Source organism: Mizuhopecten yessoensis, unplaced genomic scaffold (assembly GCF_002113885.1).
Source record: "Mizuhopecten yessoensis strain PY_sf001 unplaced genomic scaffold, ASM211388v2 scaffold1557, whole genome shotgun sequence".
NCBI classification, from domain to species: Eukaryota; Metazoa; Mollusca; class Bivalvia; order Pectinida; family Pectinidae; genus Mizuhopecten; species Mizuhopecten yessoensis.
This window is the reverse complement of record NW_018404106.1, coordinates 268,057-290,158: the sequence shown is the minus strand read 5'-3', so window position 1 is coordinate 290,158 and position 22,102 is coordinate 268,057. Positions and strand designations below refer to the sequence as shown.

General features: G+C 33.8%; 1 protein-coding gene across 6 annotated transcripts in view; it reads left to right on the top strand.

Moving 5' to 3' along the window:
• LOC110465167 (diuretic hormone receptor-like) overlaps window positions 1–22,102 on the top strand; it is a 175,274-nt gene that overhangs the window by 148,882 nt on the left and 4,290 nt on the right. For all 6 annotated transcript variants that reach the window (XM_021520818.1, XM_021520849.1, XM_021520826.1 and 3 more), the window contains 8 exons: window positions 250–376; window positions 2,221–2,377; window positions 6,149–6,279; window positions 6,546–6,631; window positions 14,709–14,844; window positions 15,876–15,917; window positions 16,186–16,299; window positions 17,646–17,675. In XM_021520818.1, coding sequence (XP_021376493.1) covers window positions 250–376; window positions 2,221–2,377; window positions 6,149–6,279; window positions 6,546–6,631; window positions 14,709–14,844; window positions 15,876–15,917; window positions 16,186–16,299; window positions 17,646–17,675 — 823 coding nt within the window. The remainder of the gene's footprint in view (window positions 1–249; window positions 377–2,220; window positions 2,378–6,148; window positions 6,280–6,545; window positions 6,632–14,708; window positions 14,845–15,875; window positions 15,918–16,185; window positions 16,300–17,645; window positions 17,676–22,102) is intronic.

Here is a 22,102-nt window from a genome sequence, read left to right as displayed (position 1 = left end):
CAAAAGTAGATCACGCAATATTGACCATTTTAGTGAATATTTGAAATTTATTGACCGCAACAAAAACCTTTTAAAGTATCAATTTTGATGCCGTTTGACAGTGAACACAATATTGTCTTTTCTCCTGTATATATTCTCGCGAGTAAGTCTTTGCAAGAACAACTGCCAATATGAAAATGATATTTGCGAAAATTAAGTGATTAAAGTAATGACATTTAGGTCTGATATTGTTTCCATTTTCATATTTAGAGCACTTCAGTGTAGTCGGATAGCCATCCACAAGAACCTCGTTGTATCATTCATCATCCGTTTCGTCGTCCTCATCGTCATGATTGAACCTCTAGTGACAGGTCGGGCAACTTCCTACCAAGATCTGGTAAGTGACTGTAATATCAAAACACTATTTGATAAATTATGTAGTAAGCATAAAACTGTAAAAGAGGAAACCCTCTTTTATTGAACTTATAAAAGGGAGAACTTTCATGTTTTCCGGGTGATGAAAATTTAATCAGGAAATAATGACAGGATTATGTAGGTTAAGACCAAATTATCAGTTCGAATATTAGAAAAGATATGCAACGTTTTATACGCTCGACATGACTAAGTAATGCTGTATTTAAAACCATTTGTAAAATTAGCGTCTATTTCAAGACAGATAGTTAATCCAATCAGTATGCACCTTCTCAGTTTAAAGGAGCATCTTTCAGTGATATAATGCCTATTGGCGTTTGTAAATCACTGTCATTCATCTTTGACTAACATAATTTATCACTTATGCAAAGCGCAGACAAGAGATCTGAATCATTAGATAAATTTTGTTTTTCTTTCAACATGCTTCCTCTGAGTTTTAGGAAGTCCATTTCTAATTCCCTGGGCGATTTGTTTTTATTTGCAATTTAAATGCAGCACTTGCAATTTCAAGACCTAAGTGCTAGACAGGGTTTTCACCCACACTTAACAGGTGCATTTCCGTTCCTACTAGGCAAAAGATAAATTTGTCTTGATCTACCTAGATGAAGGCAGCTGGAAAACACTAGCATGAGACAGATGTTTGTGATGAAAGCCCAGTGCAGTGGGTTCACCACTACAACTTTTACGGTTCAAAAGTGTGGGAGAAACTCATCAGTCACACTAATGAATATAGACAGTAAAATTGCAAAATGTTGGGGTTCAACACGAATCTTTGTTGATTTGTCAAAGTTTTACCCGCAGGTTTATATATCTTAGTCTATATAACATATCACACAGTGATGATATCTTCCATTATTCTAGCGCAGACAGAAATGTACCTGTCTGACAGCCAAGAAAATATTTCTGTGCTCAACATTGTTTAGTTCTTTAGGGTCCCCGTGCCGCCGCCTAAAACAGCCACTCTGAATTTGAAACATTTTACGAGCATGACAAGAACATCAGTTAATTACTTCTGACAAGAACCAATACCTTGAGGAACGATAAGTAAAATGATATAGATTAAATAGAAGTGTTCTGAGAACATAAAGCCAATAAGGAGAGACCGGTGCTCGTCTTCATGAAACTTTCTTTAAACTCGCTTTAATCATGTAAAATGGTCAGGAAGGCAAGTGTAGATATTGAAAACAGTAATTGGCTGTACGTTTCTCTTAATCATTCCATCTTATTGATAAAAGGGGATTGTTTTTATTTATTTATATATCGCGGAAACAAAATATTGGGCTTGAGCAAAGAATCTTAGTTTGAGCATTCAATGGATATGTTAATACAGGCTGGGGATTCTAAACCTGAAACCTGAATACAACAAAGTTACTTCAACCAACTTTGCTACGTGATCAGCTGTAGTTTCTTGACTCAGCCCGACTACAGGCATGTTTAAAACGAAATAAATGTAAATATTAAAAACTATCATAAAATACTCTAGTGATTTGACAGCATTGGGAGAGTGATCCTTAATATTAGATAAACAATATAATTTGTCGTGTATCGGGGTAAAACTATGTTATGTTTTCTACCCCTGAGACAGTTTGATAGAAATATTCAAAATTTGTTTTGAATTTTCCGAAAAAAATATCGTTCCTGTATCGGACACCTTTTCCGCTTGATTTGATCACGATCACAAAGAATATTTTCAAAAATGTATTTTTCCGTAGAGACTTAAAAATGAACAAATCATATGTGAACCGCATTGCAACAACGTTGAAATGAACTTAATTTATTCAAGAGATATGTCTCCATGTCTTATTGCAGGAGTGGCTGTGTAAGCTATTTCAAGTTCTGAATCAGTACACGGCACTGGCCAATATCTACTGGATGTTTGTGGAGGGCCTCTTTCTACATAATAGTATAGTTGTATCAGTCTTCAGCACCGAGGCGCCCTTCAAGCTATTCTTCTTCATTGGCTGGGGTAAGTCTACATCCGCCCGAAATAGCATCTGTGTGTATTGTGTATTCAGCTCTAAGAAGGATGATGTCTTCCTCTACGTACGAATGATAGATTTATAATATGTGTGTATGCTATATTCAGCTTTGAAACGTCTCTTTCAATAATTTCCTCGGGCTGGGGAATGTCTACATACAGAAAAGGAAATGAATTTATTTATGACAACCGTCAGATCAAGTAAAATATCTAGATCACTTCAAATATATTAGACAATCAAAAAGAGTTTAAACATAGAAGATATTAACATAGTGTAGTTTGAAACCAGAACTTCAACGTGGTTTAAAACGACTTTTCATTATAGGTAGTTTAGAAATAGACCGTTTGTTTGTTACCACCATGGAAAAAAAGCGAATACAAGGAAATACCTGTGTTCAATATTTCATTTGTGCAACATCCTGTCGAATCGGGGATGATTTATTTCCTGACTTCTGTTTGGGACATTAAAGAAACCAAAAATAGACCTACTGTATCACATCCACGGCATGTGTGTCGTAAGAGGCGACTAATGTTTGTCCCCCTGCAGGAGCGGGGCTTCTTTCTGTGTCTTCTACTCAAAGCACATTACAGCGACCGAAACAAGTCTACTGACCACATTGCGATACTTGGTGTTTCTTTCGTATCTTTCCTGTCTACTTTCTTTTTTATTTCAATTCTCTTCCTGGTTTTTCTTAGTACACGCTTACCAAACTGCCTGAATTCTTCTTTATACACTGACAAGTACCCGGTTGAATTAGCCTACCCTATCGGTGCTTTGCAACTCCCGCGAATCAATAAATGTGATCAACAAAATTTACCACAATAAAATGAAATCGATATACAGTAAATATTAAGTTTTCATTTTTTTTATTTAGGTTATAACTTAAACAGATGTTTAAAATGCTTTATAATTTTTGTATACAGTCAAAATATTAATTTTGAGGTTTTTAATTTCGTTTATGCTACGGATACTCTTCATCCACGAATGTATGGGTCCACACAATAATTACATGTCTGACATAATGTTTTTTTCCGTATGAGTAGGCACTCCTAATCCGCGTATTCATGTACTAGCGAAATGGTGTTTTTTGGGTAACAACGAATTTTGGTCCCCAGAAAATACCTGAATTCGCAACATAAGCTACCTTTCTCGCTTGAAAAATGAGATAATATTATATACATATTGATAAATAACAATACACAAATTTTGTTTAAGGTAATGTACGAGAAATGACGCATTCCCCAGTGCGTGATCGATCAGTCAATGTTTTTTGTTTGTCCACCTTTCCAACTGTCAATTAGAACTCTCGTCAGACAATATATTATACTGCTAGTTTCCTGTGAGTACTGTCTGAAATGTGTTTTACCGGTTTGTCCGAGTATTAAAGAAATCAATCAGTTTGCTGTTGTCGTGAGGACGATCTTAATCAGCAAACATTCTGTCTGAAATGTGTTTTACCGGTATTTTCGTGTATAAAAACTATAAAGGTATAGTTATTTTTTGTCATTAAGACGGCCATAATCAGCAAACATAATGATCTCTAATTAGCGACGTTCATCACCAACGTTCCGAGATCGACGATAACAGGAAGAAAGTAAACTTAAGGAACGTCAATTAATACGAAAATGATGGAAGATCAATGAGATCGACCGACAATATACTGAAACATTAGCTTGGCTTTTATGTTCTATATCGGGAATAAAATAAAAACAAAGTTCAAGTTCGTTGTTATCAATTAAGGTTAGGAACAAATATCCTCATACGCCACTACGGAAGTTCGATGTCTTGTAGAAGCACGGTAGATGATACATGGTACAATAGACATGCTTCAGAGTTTTTTACAACGTGAGAGTTCGGCACCGAAGGTTTTGTAGAAATTCAACACATTTAGCAACATTGATCGTAGAAATTCAATTTTACTGTTAATAGAGCTTGTCATTGCTAAAAGGTTTAGCAAGGACACCTTCCATATTTTTCATCTAATTTAAAAATTCCCTTATATGAATTGTTTCTTGTAAACGAAAAGACAAGGGCTTAAATACTGAGAAAATCCTTTCTGAAATGAAAACCATGATAATGGTCAGCAACAATATCTCCCATATTTTTCAATTTATTAGGAATCCCACTGTATATGAATCGTTACTTTTTATCGACACGACAAGAGTTTTAATACTGAGTTAATCATTTCTGGAAAGAAAAACGAAACTTGTGGAACTGTTGTGAAAAACTAACAGGGATGAAAAAATGCATAAACAAGGTTCTGAGAATAAAAACGCAACGGGGCCGAACCCGGATTTGAACCCTGGACATCCGAGCAAAATACAATTGCTTTAACTAAGCTACCTGATCAATAGTAGATCACACATTGTAGGTTCAGTTTAACTAAGCTACCTGATAAATAGTAGATCACACATTGTAGGTTCAGTTTAACTAAGCTACCTGATCAATAGTAGATCACACATTGTAGGTTCAGTTTAACTAAGCTACCTGATCAATAGTAGATCACACATTGTAGGTTCAGTTTAACTAAGCTACCTGATCAATAGTAGATCACACATTGTAGGTTCAGTTTAACTAAGCTACCTGATCAATAGTAGATCACACATTGTAGGTTCAGTTTAACTAAGCTACCTGATCAATAGTAGATCACACATTGTAGGTTCAGTTTAACTAAGCTACCTGATCAATAGTAGATCACACATTGTAGGTTCAGTTTAACTAAGCTACCTGATCAATAGTAGATCACACATTGTAGGTTCAGTTTAACTAAGCTACCTGATCAATAGTAGATCACACATTGTAGGTTCAGTTTAACTAAGCTACCTGATCAATAGTAGATCACACATTGTAGGTTCAGTTTAACTAAGCTACCTGATCAATAGTAGATCACACATTGTAGGTTCAGTTTAACTAAGCTACCTGATCAATAGTAGATCACACATTGTAGGTTCAGTTTAACTAAGCTACCTGATCAATAGTAGATCACACATTGTAGGTTCAGTTTAACTAAGCTACCTGATCAATAGTAGATCACACATTGTAGGTTCAGTTTAACTAAGCTACCTGATCAATAGTAGATCACACATTGTAGGTTCAGTTTAACTAAGCTACCTGATCAATAGTAGATCACACATTGTAGGTTCAGTTTAACTAAGCTACCTGATCAATAGTAGATCACACATTGTAGGTTCAGTTTAACTAAGCTACCTGATCAATAGTAGATCACACATTGTAGGTTCAGTTTAACTAAGCTACCTGATCAATAGTAGATCACACATTGTAGGTTCAGTTTAACTAAGTTACGTGATCAATAGTAGATCCCACATTGTAGGTTCAGTTTAACTTAGCTACCTGATCAATAGTAGATCACACATTGTAGGTTCAGTTTAACTAAGCTACCTGATCCATAGTAGATCACACATTGTAGGTTCAGTCCATATACAGTTATATCAATATAATAAGAGAAATTATGTTTGATACGAAAACTAGAGAGAGAAAAAAAGGTTTATGTCTGGAGTGGGACAGATATTCTTCATTTTCAATGATATTTTTGCAACTTTGACATTTGGTTTCCAGCATTGCTGATAAAGATTTATTATTTGAAAAATACCCGGCGCAGTGAATGACATTTGGAACTACTTCTTTCTTTTACAATAACAAATCTTCTCTTGAGAAAAAAAACACCAGTAAAATCGTGCCTGTATGTGTGTTTGATTGAATTTAAAGTAAATGTAACTATTTTCTTGCTGACGTTGCAGGTTTTCCAGCATTGGTAATAGTCACGTGGGCGATCGTCATGCATTTCGAGAACGCAAATTCATGTTGGGGCAACTACTCCCAAATGCCCTTTATTTACATCATCATAGTCCCGTTCCTCGCAGCATTGATTGTAAGTATCAAACAGTAGTTCATTATTTCAGTATAATGTGTAATTTATCAGCACAATAATAAAGTGGAATCAATCATTTGTATAAACCATTTCAGTGTTATTGTCATCAATTCCAGCCAACATTTCAATTGTATTTGTTTTTTCGTTGACAAAACTTCAATCATATTGCTATACATCTAAAGCAGATAGTTCATTGGTGTTATATTTAATCACATTTTTGTCATAACCTATCCTCCCTACCTTAATATCTATTTATACATTTTCAGATTAATTTATTATTCCTAATCAACATTATCCGCATCTTAGTGAAGAAACTGAGGGCCAACAATACCATCGAATCGGACCGTATTAGGTAAGTGCCAGTGAAAAAAATTCCGTATAATTTCTGTTTAATTCGGACATTGTATAAATCAAACCCGGTATACTTCGGTAGCAAACTGCTGACATGTATGAGTAATTGCAACGGTGTTATCCAAAGTCCAGACTTATTCAAACCAAATATACGTCTAATGTAGGCATACTACTTTAACTTACTCAAATCCGTTGATACACTATATAAAGGAACTTATATGATTTTAAGAAAATAAAGCTTGAATCTTGCGAGATGCAATAAAAAAATTGTGACGAGAATCATAGCCCTTATATTAAAAAACTCATTATCACAAAATTATATTTCTGGTATAACTGTATACGATTTACTGGGAATCTAAACTAAATGATCCGAAAGACAAAGTATAATTGAAAAATAAAGAATAAGAATATACCGAAGTTTCAACAAAACCATAAAATGAAGTCGAATTCGAAATTTTAAAACTGGGTCAAAAGATTAAATACAAAACGTAAAAGGGGAATAATGCAGGATTTCTGGATGATTAAGCGCCTTCTTCTTCATCCACGAAAACCGCTAGTTAAATATAGGTAAACTCCAAGTAATTTCACCTTTCAAAGACAGAACAAGGGATTCACAACAAAACAACAACGCACACTGTTGAACACAGTAAAGATGTTTACCTCCGTTTCACACAACGAAATGCAATATTTCCCATTGATTATGAGTTCTAGCATAAAACCATAGTTTTCACCAACCTGCACACCCTACCCAACTCCTTAAGTTATCATTACCAATAAGAAGTAAGGACGCACCTTTTTAAAAATCTGGTATATCAGAGTATATGGGCTAAAAAGCATACACTGATTATTTCCTCGCACAACTTCCGGTTCATTATACCGTTCTTTTCCTTATCGGTGTCATCTAAGTTCCTGCTGTCTCTAAAGATTGACTTCGAGTCTCAATTTAATGTTGACACTGTCGTATATTTCATATTAAATTACACAAGCACGCCATTCTGACATGAAAAATGAGTCTTTTTCATTTTTTATTTATAGCTTAATCTTTAAATATATTCTCTAACATATTTGATATTTTTACACGCCCCACCAAAGGCAGGGTGTATTATGAAATAAACGCAAAGCGTCCCTCGGTTGTCTACCGAAAATGTTGAGACTTAGAGTTTAAAATGAAAGGGAGATTCGAACATCAAACTAGAAACACTGTGTTATATTTGTACGATAGTTATGAATCTTTCTGATTCCTTCAGCAAATGTGAAGCTTATTACACACCGAGAAGAAAATAGCTAATAACGACATTCAATGTGACAAATTTTGTAAATCAGTTAATGATAAAAACAGAACCTTGCCTGATTCCTTCTTGGTCAGTGAATTACCCTACAAGATTTTTTTTTTTTATATTTAAACAATGAAGTAAAATACGCTTTCCACTTTTTACACATCCAAGTACAACTGTGAGTAAAATGTGTAATTGCGCTTTACAACGTATGGATAGTAGTATAAGTTATAATTCATAATACCAACGCCATACAATCACCATTATACATCAAGCAAGCAGATAATCATCTCAATGTGCATTAAAATAAAAATATAGACGTCAAGAGGTAGGTATGTATATACTTCTTGAATTTGGCCAGGGTATTTGACTTTCTTATATCAGATGGTAACTTTATATACCTCCATTTGTTGATAATATTGTTAACAGAATGCATCACAAGGTCTCTCATGATTATACTGTGCACGTTATTTATCTGAATAATGTTAGCAAACCTCAAGTTTCAAATATTATATTTATTAAAAATAAAATCAACTCAGTATTTTCCTTCAGCAACTGTATTGTGGACGTAAAATATATTCCACTATGCGATGGTCTTGCTTCTTAATTCATCCCTATTTGCACTGTCGCATAAATGGTTGAAAGCTATTCCCCAAAATATTGACAAACCTGCAGCTTCAACAGATTACACTTATTATATCGCAGAAAAGTGTCCGAAAGCACTCGACAAGGCGGGAGTAAACATTGTTATCCATACTTAATCAATAATCCTCTTATAATTTTGATTTGATAGGGGTTGGAAGGGAAGCTAATTCGATAAGTATCCTTTACAAGAAATTTTATCAAAATCTATTCTACACCCTCCGCGTGTATGAGATATCAAAGGGACAGAACTCTAATTCCATTAGATTTATCATCGATGATTTCAGGCTAATGCTGTCAAACACGATCACTTGTCACTTATATGAGTACTGCTCGTCATTTAAGATACGAGTTTATTAGGTTATTTACATCTCGCCTCAACAACTCCTACGTCGGTACCGGCCTAAGTATTATGATAGCTGATGCTGAGTCATTAGCCTAAATGGGCCAGCCAGGAATATTGACATAGTGTTTCGTGATTAGCGATAGATTGGTATAACCGGTGCAGACACAACTTATATTAAAATGAACCTGGTCGCCGGACCTATCGGCAATATAGTGTGTTCTGTGTTCTATAGTTTCCATCGTAGCCCGGACGTCAGATCATAAAATTGTAAACAGGTTTATAAATATGCAATCTCTCTATCCCGGGCGGCTTCCCTTTCGACCCGTTCTCAATATACTAATGTCAGTTTTTCTAAGAAAATAATCAGAAATATACGGCTTGTTTGTACAAGGTATACTATTACACTGCTGAGGGTATCATAAAATAGTTTTTCGCGAACACGTATTCCAGGAAACACCTATTTCAGCGAACCCTTAGTTAAGCGTAAAATTATTTCAGCAATTACTTACTGTATTGCAACAAACATTCCTTTAAGTTATTAGTTATTACAGACAACACGTGTTTCAGCAAACACCTACGTTAGCGTAAACCTGTGTATACGAACATTTATTGTAGCGGAAACTCATTTCAGCGAAACTTCGTTCAAAGATTACATATTTCAGTAATGACTCATTTCACCAAACAAGTAGTTATCTATTCCGCGCATCACGTTTTTCAGCGAAAGCTTTTCGTCGTTTTTTCAAGATTCTTGATCAATTGAACGGCAATTCTTTTTTTCAGTGTTCATACTGGTATGAACGGTAATCGGTTACATACATATTCCATGCAGCCGTGAAATCCTTTTATTTCCATCCTAAATTTTCAGTTATTAATTGACCAAAATACGCTTATATTTTTTACATGGAATTATCCTTGTTGTCAGTGCGAACAAATACCTTGACCAGCCAAAAGGTTTTCTTCTAACTATGGCATCATGTTATTCAAAGCGGGAGAAGAAGCTTCAAAACGACGCCGGTCTAATTACGTTCTATATGGAGGAAATTGTAGTGGAAATGTAAATGTATCGGTATGGTCGCCTCATGTCTAATGTAACATTGATCATATAGTAAAGAAGGGCAACACAAAAAAAAAAAAAAAAAATCTTCATCAAAGAGCATAACCGCAAACTTTATATTCCCTTATAAATAAAAACTGATAAATGATGTACATTATATTGGTTCATGCATATTTTTAGGGAATTCATCTGCTCAATCCATTCTGTGTACCAATATGTACAAAATATCTGTCCCACGAAAAAGCAGTGTTTTTAAGTTTATCTTTAACGCACAACTTGTATCAAGAGACACTGCTATATTGTTTGGAAATCAAATATGTGTCTTTTCCATATTATCTTGGACACCCCTTCCAGTTTTTTCATTTTACACACGAAGCATCTTCAATATTGCTTTGCTATGTGTAAGTCCACACCCTAAATATTTTCTTTCACATCAAACATACGTCCCTTTCATATTGTTCTGCGAATCAAATATGTACCCCTGTTGCATATTTTTGTTATCAAACTAAACAAGTTTGTTTAAACTTATCTGAATAAGTACACAAATGTGTTGGATTGTTTTCTGTTTGTAACAAGCGCTTGGTCTGGTGTATAACAAAAAAACACATTCCGCTTTGATCTTGTTTCGGTAAACTCATATATTGATAGCTCATTCCCAGATTTAAAAACAATTCAGCGAATGATTTCATTAAAAGTGAAAGGTAAAACAGTTTAGATATACTCTACATATAAACTTACAAAAAGATATGCATATATGAAAAATCGTTCCGAATTAGTGTCTTGTGTAAATTGCAATGTCATACATTTCCTAAGCCTTAGACATTTTCCTCGGTCCCTCTGTTATCTATTTAGCAGTATTGTTTTCTGCAACGCTTTTCATAGAAATTATCAGATGAGTTGGCTTTTTGCTCTGATAACACTGGCTTTTGATAAGAAGATTGTTGCTCAAAATTTCTTGTCTACCGATGGGTCTCAAAGGCGTGATATCAGCTGACGTTATCGGGTGTGTTCGATATACTGCTCATTTCTGCCGTTTGCGATTGCTCCGAACAGCTAGAACGCCGTCAGATAATGGTAACCACTACATTGGCGCTTCTGTTCGGGTCAAACGTCTCTAGTGATAAAACTCTTTCCTCAGACGTTATCTTCGTTTTATATTCAAAAGGCCATGTTGGTCCCTGAGCGACATCACGTGTCGTCATGATGACGGTGGCAAAGATGTTACTTAACCATATATTCATAGCGGTTCGGTAGTCAAGACCACGAACCAACTTCGCTCTACCTGATTAGGTTCAAGTTTACTTGAATTTATCACGTTAATCTATTTTATTTTAAAGATGTTTGGTTTATGTCGATCGGGAAGATTTTTTAACAGCTCTTACAAACCTCTCTTTGGGACTATACGCCTGTATATATTATAGAAGTGGGTATACCAGCAGTATGTTTTATCTAATTATATATCCTTTCTTAGATCACGTATATCTTAAGTTTCCGTTCTCGAGAAAGAAATGCTTTGTATCATATCCTCTTTTCACCCCTATGTGAACAAATGGATAGTCAAACGACAAGTACACATGCACGACGGGACACTAATAGATAGTACACGCATACTAGTTTTTGTATCTGAAATACCTCAATGGTACATATTTTGTTCTAAACCTGATATATCCCTAAAGTTGATTTTCTAAAATGCCAAATTATTTATCCATTTTCTTGTACTTACCGTAACAAGTAGTTTTCCATGTGTTTCGTACAAGCTTTAAAGGTATCCTGGGATATAATTGAAACTACAATATCGACTTATGTTTTCATTTAACAGATTTTATTGACATGGTGTTATGGTCAAACGGATCGAACAATAGGCAAGCCTATATAAATGCTTTCCATAGGTGGCTAGAGTGTTATTATAGAACTTAAGCTAAATATATTTTAGAGATATTGTGAAATGAAAATACATAAATGTAAACGATAAAGTAATTAAAGAGAGGTAACTCACATTTTATTATTTACAATACGACATAGGACATATACACACCGACGCAGATTCACACACAAAACAGAAATATAGTAATTGATTATAATAATTACACGTATACACATTAGTTACTATTTAACATTCGATACAGTTAGGTAGATAGACCAAAAGTCCAATTAGAAGTACTGCACAGGTCATCACCACCTAAACTGTGTATTAATTTATTTACTATTTAATCTACTATCAAATATACAGAATTAACTCGATATGTACATTTATCAAAAGTATAAGTAAAACGTTGTGTAGAGGAGCACAAAATAAATAAGTGAAAATATATATTTATTACCTACTCAAATAAATTCACAACCATGTTCAACTGTTTTCATAGAAAGTTACAGTTTTTGTCAATATAATGGCTTTCTAGATCTTGTAAAAGTTAAAGCGTTTGGATTTCCCTATAAAGTAATGTACATCACGAAGCATTAGTCTGTTTGTATTACCTTCACAACTAAGAAAGCCATGTAAAATAATGTCAATACCGATATGGTTATGGTCAAAGGCATAATTACTGAATAAGTTGAACAAATTAATCCCCAAATCATAGTAAATAGGACATTCTAGAAAAAAATGACAGGCTGTTTCCTATTCATCGGAACAAGTACATACTGGACTACCAGTTAAGTGGACAAGGTGAAAATCAAACTTTAAATCACTACAATAATTTCTAAGTAGGAAAGAATAATGTTTGCCCTTCTATCGACAAGTCCGCTTGCATGACGGGCCACTAAAAGATAGTACACGCATACTATTTTCTGTATCTGAAAAACATCAGCGGTACATATTTTTTTTTCTAAATCTGAAATATCCCTAAAGTTAATTTCCTAAAATGCAATAGTGTTTATCCATTTTCTTGTACTTACCGTAATAAGTAGTTTTCCATGAGTTTCTTAAGAAATTTGAAAGTATCCTGGGATATAATTGAAAGTACAATATCGACTTTTGTTGACGATTTCGTTGTCCTTTGTTCGATGTGTCACTATAAAAACGTTTATTTGATTGCTTTTCTCAAGTTTAAGAACGCCTCTTTCAATGGAGGCAAACACCAGTAAACTCCATTGTTAATATTCATGCGAACAATTACATCCCTTTAATTTCATTTCGTATATAACTAGATAGTTTTGGCCTGAGAACCGTGTTTTAATTGGTTAACATTTTGTTTCTTTCACTTTTATTACGATTCATGAAAGTTCCGCACCGTCAGAGTTTCTTTTCAGAAATGCTCCTTAATTCCTCAATGTCACAATAAAATAGCATGCACTCATTATCGAGTTAGTCCATGCGAGTCTGTTTAAAATAGCAATAGGATGGCACTGTAACTCATTCATATACAAATGTTGTCTAAATTCCAGTGTACAGGTTTAATGGAGTGTAAAATGACAAAATAAGCCAATTAAATACCATCCGATTACGCCTGTGAAATAAATTTAAATTATGACAAAACGTTTTGTCCTTGATTAACCATCAACCAACTGTTATGAATGGAGTTTTCATAATTTGCTCCAGAAACGAAGATTTTTGTGTGAATTTATGAACTTCAGATGTGATCAATCATATTCCTAATGTCTTTAATTAACGCTCTTCTAATACTATTGTATCTCAAAATCTCAAAAAGCCAATTAGTATAAATGATGTAATTATAGAGTTTGTTATCGCTTTTAGAACTTGTAATATATTGATAAATGATGCCATAACACAAATCAATCTTCTTTGAAAATTCCAGTAGTAAATTTACAATTTCAATTTACAGTTATATTGTGTTATGAAATTGTGCTAACGACAAAGAATAAAATATTTTCATGCTCAACACAAAAATTTGATTACATGATCTTTGCATAACAACCAAATGGTTAAAAGTCATTGTAAAATGAAGTATTTACCACATTACATTGCAACTATATAACCCAAACAAGGTAATATGGCATTCATATCAGCTATGAATGCTATTACGTGTTGCTATCATTGACAACCATTTTTATTATTGTTATACAAAAAACCACTGGACAACTTGACATAGCGAACAATCGTGGCACCAAAATATGTCATATCATATCTCTTATTAGGTGAATTGGATTTCGCAAACCTGGTCATCGATATGGGTATGACAATATTTGTACTTATTGTACCAAGCACAAACAACAAGAGGACACCTAAGTGTCAACAAAACCGTAATCTTACCTCAAAATCGGTACAGTTACGGCAAAATATGAACGAATGAAAAATATACACGGGGGCCCTTATAAAAGTAAGACCAGAAAGTCATAATATACAAGAACATTATCGTTTTACCTGTAATTTGACGTTCGATCAACACTTTTCTGTTTCATTTGAATATATCTGCTGATGGCCATCTTCAGAATATCCAGCTCAAATTCACATCTACGTGAATAAGGTTCTAACTGCTTTTGGCACCTTGTTTAAAGAACGATTCAAACATTATCTACCAAATAGACCGATGTACAAGTTGATTGTTTAAGAGCATGAGCCAATCATATCACCAGTTACAAAATAATCTCCTTTGGATTGCAGCGTAAAGATAACACAATTCACACATAAGCCGTACATATGGGGAAGTTACACGGTTCCAAACTTTATTTCATATCAAATATCAAAAAGTTATTAATACTCCCAGAAAAAAGTAAATGCAAGTTGTGTTTCTCCTGCAATTAATTTGATTTGTGAAATATATGATTACCTCATCTATTTCATACTTTATTTTTATTTTGACAGGAGAGCCATTAAGGCCACTATCGTATTGATGCCACTCCTAGGTCTCACGAATATCTTATTTGTTTACAACCCGGAGGACGGAGGTGGCCTGCAGAGCGCGTATCACATTACCAATGCTGTCCTGCAGTCCATACAGGTACTCATGACGTCATTAAGAATTGTGCTTCTATTTTGGTGCTGCTTTTAATTGCTTTTCTGTAGTTTTAAATATCGTTTCATTATTTCATGAGGAGATTTTATTGAGATTTCAAATTTATCACAAATCCTCGCATATAGGTTATACGAAGGAAAGTCGTGACTAAAGTTAGTTTGCAAAACTGTGAATCAAAATTGTGATGAATATTACGCCAATTAAGGTATCAAATAATAGATAAAGCCATATTTAAGTAAGAGCGTCGTGCTTATATATAGCTTATATATATACATATATATATATATATATATATTAATATCGATTATATGGTTTGTATGTACTTTGTAAAATTGAAAACCGGTAGATAAAAGGATAGTTTCCAAATGGCGAACTTATGTCCGGACCCCAGGAGTTAATAATAAACGTGTCTTACATGAGATTCTCTCGTCTATTTGTCATATTTATCTTTTCGGAATTCATCTGCTTTTACCTATACAGTAAAATACGGGTGTAACGAATCCCAAGGGACCGAGTTAATCAGTTCGTTATAACAGCAGTTCGTTATACGTGTATAGCAAATTTGTTTATGTTATTAAAACACTGAATTCCACCTGTGGGACCGCTGATTTGATTCGTAATAGACAACGATTCTCTGTTTAAGATCCGCAAAATGATCATGTAATTACATAGAAGTACGATGGAGTTGGGCTGGGGAAACAGAATCAGTTCGCAATACACAGGGAATCGCAATAAGCGTGTTTGTACTAAACGTGCTTGACTGTACGACTCTTTATTAGATTTTCGTGTTTGTACATGTACTACCCAAATAACTTGCCTTTTTTGTTATCCTGGAGAGTTTCATTGGAAGGCGTGGAGGACTTTATTGGCAGTTAAACTGTATTAAAGTCTTTCGTGTTGAACTGGGTCTTAAAGGTTCTCTTAAGGGATTCAACCGTCTAACAAATGTCCTTTGTTTTGCCAGAGATATGAATGTGAGATTTTTTCATTGTTCTATATACATCTTTTTATTGCAGGGAATAATGGTTTCCATATTCTACTGCTTCCTAAATGGAGAGGTAAGTGGGGTTGTCTACCGTTATTAGTATCTAACCGGTACTTCAATTTTCAATTCCATCCAGGTCGTTGACAGAAAGATAATAGTACATCTGGTTCGATTCAATGTCGTATCTTTTAAATGTTCCATGTGGATACATTTTCTTGTATCTCATGTACACTTTAGGATAACTATAAACTTGTGATGATGTTTTTTCTAAATGTTATGATCATGATTTAAATAAAGATACAAAAGGTATGTCATGTGGCAATTGGAATTCATTATTGCAGGTGCGGCGCGTGATTAAACGGAAGTGGTACCGATTTAAGATCCGAAGGTTCTTACAGTCAGGCGGTCGCCGCCGGAGCTCTCGGACTTCTTCGTTTATCCTCTCCCAAACCGAGGTACACCCTTTGACAGCTTTTCGCAAAAACATTTGTCAATTTATCAGTGGTTGCCATGACGACGACGAATATTGTGATACAAAAACAGAAACTGAGACTGTAAAAGCTCAAACCATGTACTGCGCATGCTCATGGAACAAAACCCCGGATTCTTCATGACAGTGCAAACCGTACAATAAATGTTCCACTCAAATGACCTCTGTGTAATTCACGATTACGCAAGGAAATAACTAACTAAAACGTGACGTTTATCAATTGTATTTGTGTTTACTCGTTGTTCCCGCAACACGTCTGATATTCTGTTTCTCATGTGCTGGCTAAATTACAGTTTAAGCGAGCAGATACTTTATTTATCAATTGTTTAGCTCAAACCATTGTTATCGTGATTTCGTCTCGTTGATGAATTTATTAAACATATTTCCATTTCCTGTACGTTTATTTTAATCAACGATAATGATTTTATGTAACGAAATTTTGTTTTTCAGTTTAATGCGATGAATTTTCAAACAAAAACATTACAGTTTTGTTTTAAATTCTTACTTTGAACAGAGTAACATTATTTTGCATTTCTTTAGATAAAGTTTCATTGACGTGTAAAGATACATTTTATTATATTTTTATTATATATTGGTGTTTTTTTCTGCTTCTGAAGCTGGTAGCACTATCAATGCTGCGCATCTGTGATGTTAGAATATCTACAGGAATGTGACGATTTCAAATTATGTGGATTCGTGCAATATCAAACATAGCTGTCTATTGAACTGAAACACAGTTATATAATTTTGTTGTTCACCTTATTCATTTTACTATAACTATTGTTGTTTTTGTTGTTGATGCCTATTTATGTAGTGTCTGAAAAAAGTTAAGAAAATGAAAATAAATTAATATCCACATAGCGTACCTTATTTGTGTTACATGTTCAAATACCTAGACTAATACTTTGCCCGAGTATTAGAAATATTTCATTATCTGTTTAATCATTTCCCTGCAGACCATCTATACTTAAAATCAAATTAATTTACTGTAAACAATTTTTTTATTTTTTTTTGTGAGACAAATATTTTAAGATGAATTAGAAAAAAAAGACGTGAGAAAAAAAGATTTTCAGAAATAAATAGTCACTAGAAATAAAATTGATTTACAGTAATATGAAAAATAATACAAACTAAACTTCGGTTATTTTCTCCTAATCCGGAAATGTATCAGGATTTTGGTTTATGGTTTCGCAACTCCTTCAAAACACTTTAATCATTATTGACTTTCACATCTTCCTCTAAAAGAGGTTGTTACTTATTGTGTTTCATGTATTTCTTTTATAGTAATTAACTATGTGTATACATTGGCAGGTTCAGGATTTGAATGAAATGGCGAGCTTGGTAAGAAAATTGTGTTGGCTTGAATTTTAATTTTGGGATGCTTTTGAGTTTATTTGAACAGATGTTTGAACTAATAATTCACAAAGGTCACAGAAGACGTTTAAACACGAACACATAATATCTGTGTCTTAACATAAAGTTTTGTGTGTTAAACGATAACATTTTTTTCTATAAAAATAAACTCATATAAACCGGTTTTTATTAATGTCTTAATTTGAAAAAAATACCAATACTTTAAATTGTATATCTGCATTGTGATGTAGCAAGATTTGTTTTTTTAAACAAAGTTTCGATAAATATTCTTTTCTAAACATATAAATATATACATAGTAAGAGTTATGAAAAGGTGGTTTTTTCTAATATTTTTGTTTAATAACTTATACCAGAACAGAATAACCTGTGACTTCACTTGTGTTTGTACGTGTTAATCCCTGTTTAACACGTGTTCAATCTTTCTCTCTGTCCAAAAAATACAGTTTAAGCGAAAAGCTTGGTAAGCCTTTCCAGGAATTATACAATCTATAATAATTATTATCATTCATTTTTCCTTTGCTGGAATGCTTAACCTGCTTCTTATTTGTTTATCGGCCACCTCCGATTGGTCATCAGGATGTACACACCGTTTCTTTTTTGTCGATTAAGGTAGGCACACCCTTGCACGGGAATGTTTCACAAATAATAGCCCTGCACGATTCCAATGTAAATCCGTTTTACACGTATACACTCCCAATTATTTGTCCATTTTGGTCAAACCATGTTGTTAGTTTCCATTGTTTGCTGGTAAATGAACTATATGTATTGCATTTATCTTTCGAATCTATTTATTACAGTTTCAATTTTGTCTTTTAATGTTACTCATTTGAGGTTTACGCTTAACAAATTGAATATTTATTATTCCAAATTTTTTACGAACTGATATAAAGCATTTACACGGTGACCTGATAACAGATAAGAAGCGAGTAGGCTTTACAGCCTTGCTGCCTTTCTTTAGTTTCTCTAGTTTTGGGATTCTGAATAAAACGCCCAACCGATTGTTTTCTTTATTATCTGAGAGATGTTTGGACTGATTCTTTTACTATTAGTATCTTAATCTAACACATATGTTGCTTTTCCTATTACTTCAGACCACTTCGAGACATATTTCACCTGTTTAGGTACTACAGTAGAATACATGCGTCTATTCTTCTAGTCATATGTCCACATTTCGTTTTCTTTAGAGACAATATTTATGAGATTCGTTAGTACCTTTCTGACTTGTGGTAAGAATGGGAAAAGCCTGTTGGATATTTTTGTTCAGAATCTCAAAAATTGAGAAATCAAACTTACAGGAACTAAAATGAGTGCTATGTAACTAGCATCATCTCAGGAAAACCCTACTTGGGTCAAAAAGCTAACCTTATTTGTTCGTTTTATGATATTAGGAGGGACACTGAGAATATAACCATGTCGTAAGCATTACCTCTACCTTGTTAACATACATTAATATGTACCTCTTACGCTTAGCTTACTCATTTTGAATTGGATCGAGTCTTCCAAACGGATGGACCTCTTACCTGTATTTCCAACCATTTCGGTTTATATAGCAGGATTCTGATTCATGAGTATCTCCCTCTTTGTAACGCAGGAACAGCTGACATGCAATAACATCCGATATTCACTGAAACACAATAGTATCTGATGTCTTTGTTCTTCGGAGATAATCTTTTAAGTGTTTTTGTGCGGTTGACATAGCTCTTCGATCCCTCTTATTTAAATGAAAGATATTTCATTTGAACGTATTTTGTAAAGGTGAGTTAGTACACTTATCACTAAAAATGCAATCTTTAAAACTATGTCGATACTGAGAGCCAAGAAAAGTAACAATGTTTACTGCACCATAGGACCATCGTCTTTTAAAAACCCGTTAGTGGTACTCATAGTTAAAATATTTGAAATTGATATCTGAAGTGTTCTATTATTTCATGTAAACCATGCAAAAATAAATCCAAGCTACAAGGCTACGGCTAGCTGCGGGGATTGAAAGTGGCAACGACAGGATTCGTGTAACGACAGCATACATAAGTTGTTGATAGTGTCTCAGACAGAGACCCATCCCAGCCAGACATTGTCCAAGTAGACAAACCAAAAATAGATTATGTTGGGTTGTAAAGTACCATCATAAATTCTTGACACATTAAGAAGGTTGCTTTGTCTAACATTTACTCTTGACAAGTAATGTTACCATACGAATATGCCGACTTATGTTAGTTGCTGTTCAACTATTAAGAACCCATTGATGTTGAGGGAAGTATTGCCCGTTAAATGCGGAAGCATTTATTATGTAAAAGTATAGTGGGCAAGTCGACATATTATTGAATCCGAAAGACAAAGGTGACATGTTGACCGATCGACCCAGACATATTAAGTTAGAATACAAAAACTTTATGAACAAAGGGTATCCACACACCATCTGCTACCATTCTGCCGCGTTGACCTACAGTGTTTTTGATTGTTTGCCTGGCAGAATTCCTCTACATCGTGTAAAATTAAAACAATAATTTAAACCAAAATTATTACTAAATAAAATATAAATAATAACGAAACAACAAGAAATTCCCAAAAAGTGTCACCTTAACCGTAGCTCGAACCGAAAATCGATAAAAGTGGGCAGAAATATGAACCAAAGAAAGATTTGCATAGTGGCCTAAATAATTCAACATTAAGGCCAGGTGTACTGAAAAGGTAAGAATCTAAATGTTCGGGGTTTTTTTTCAATCCATGATGTCATAAGATTAAAATGTAAGCCAATTTAAATATGAGCAACATACATATGAGTTACAGTGTAACAAAATAAATATGAAAATTGCACAGTGCAATTGGACGAGAAAATGGACATCCTTATTTCGTAGACGTCCCTAATTGGTATTTAGTTTATCGTAATTTCTGATCAGCGACGTCAGAGACTTTAATCGATTAAATCATGTGTTACATGTACATACATAATTGATTTGGCAGAATTACGATATAAACGTGAAAAACGTCATGTAATCTGACGAGATAATGTACATTCCATCAGTATATATACTGCGAGATATTGAATGGATAAGTGATATACTGAAAAGTGTCAAGTATAAAGTTTCCCTGCACTCGACGACCTCGTTTTAAACTAGGATGGTGCGTGCTAATATTCACACACTTTCTGGTAGCTCTCTCGTTGATAGTTAAGCCGGTGACATCGTCAGTACCGTTAAAACTAGTGGCGGAATGGTTCTATTTTAGGTACTTGACATTATGTTTTATTGTTGTACAATGACTAAGTAATGTTTAATTGAACTTAAACCTTTAACAAAGATTGTATTCATAATCCTACGCAACATTTTACATGAATAGGTAAGTACAGTTTAATGTAACTAACATACCCAATTTTCTTTATATGGATTCAGAAGATACGGGAAATGTTACCACGCAGTTTAGTGTACTTTTGCTGTATTCTTAACAGTTTTATTTTTCAAATATATTTTACATTTATCTTATAACGAAACGTTAACAAATAAAGTTTATTTCTCTCTTCTGTATGTAGACGTTGGAAAGATATTTCCTTTAAAATTCGTTTTATTTCCTCTTCATTTAAATTGACAAATTATAGGTTAAGAGCCCTTTTAAAGAGTTCATTTCTTATTATTCCCTTGAGTCCTGCAGAGAGTAGTAACAGAATATACATATACCCTGACTGGTAGCGCAATTAAAAACTCCCTGCTCTATAATCAAGAGGTAATGGGATTGAATTTGTTGGCAAATATCATTCTTGTGAATAGAAACTATAATCGATATTTTTATAACACTTTGCTATATTAAATAAAACAAGCAACCCTAAATCATCAAGAAGCCGAATACACATGAACTCTTCTTCGTGAGGGACAAATCACACAGCGCGTGGACGTGAAAGGTTAAAAAAATCTTTGACAAACATTAATTTCAATTAACATTTCTTAAAGATTAATCTTGAAACAAGATTTCGTAACCCATTGCTACATAATATCTATATCATCTAAATCAAGTTAGCAAAATAAAAATAAAAAATGAGCGGATAGACATAAATTTCGTGTGCAAGACACCAATTTTAACAAAAATCTCTCGGTGGATCTTGGTAAACAAATAACAAAAAAATCAATATTTATTAGCATTTTGTACATTCTTTGGTAACAAAGAAAGACAACTGACCAAAGAATGTTCAAGATGTTGATAACAATTGATTTTCTTTCCAATTTTCGAATTGAATATTTCAAAGGGAATCTGTTGATTCCCTTGTCCAACGTCATATGTTTAATATATTTATACTGTTTTTGTTAAAGAATGTACTTGAAAAATCTCCCTTTTGATGATTTGCTGGGTTTTGTTTATTGGAACCAATGGTCATATAAAAAGGTGTTATATTTGCGAGGGGGGGG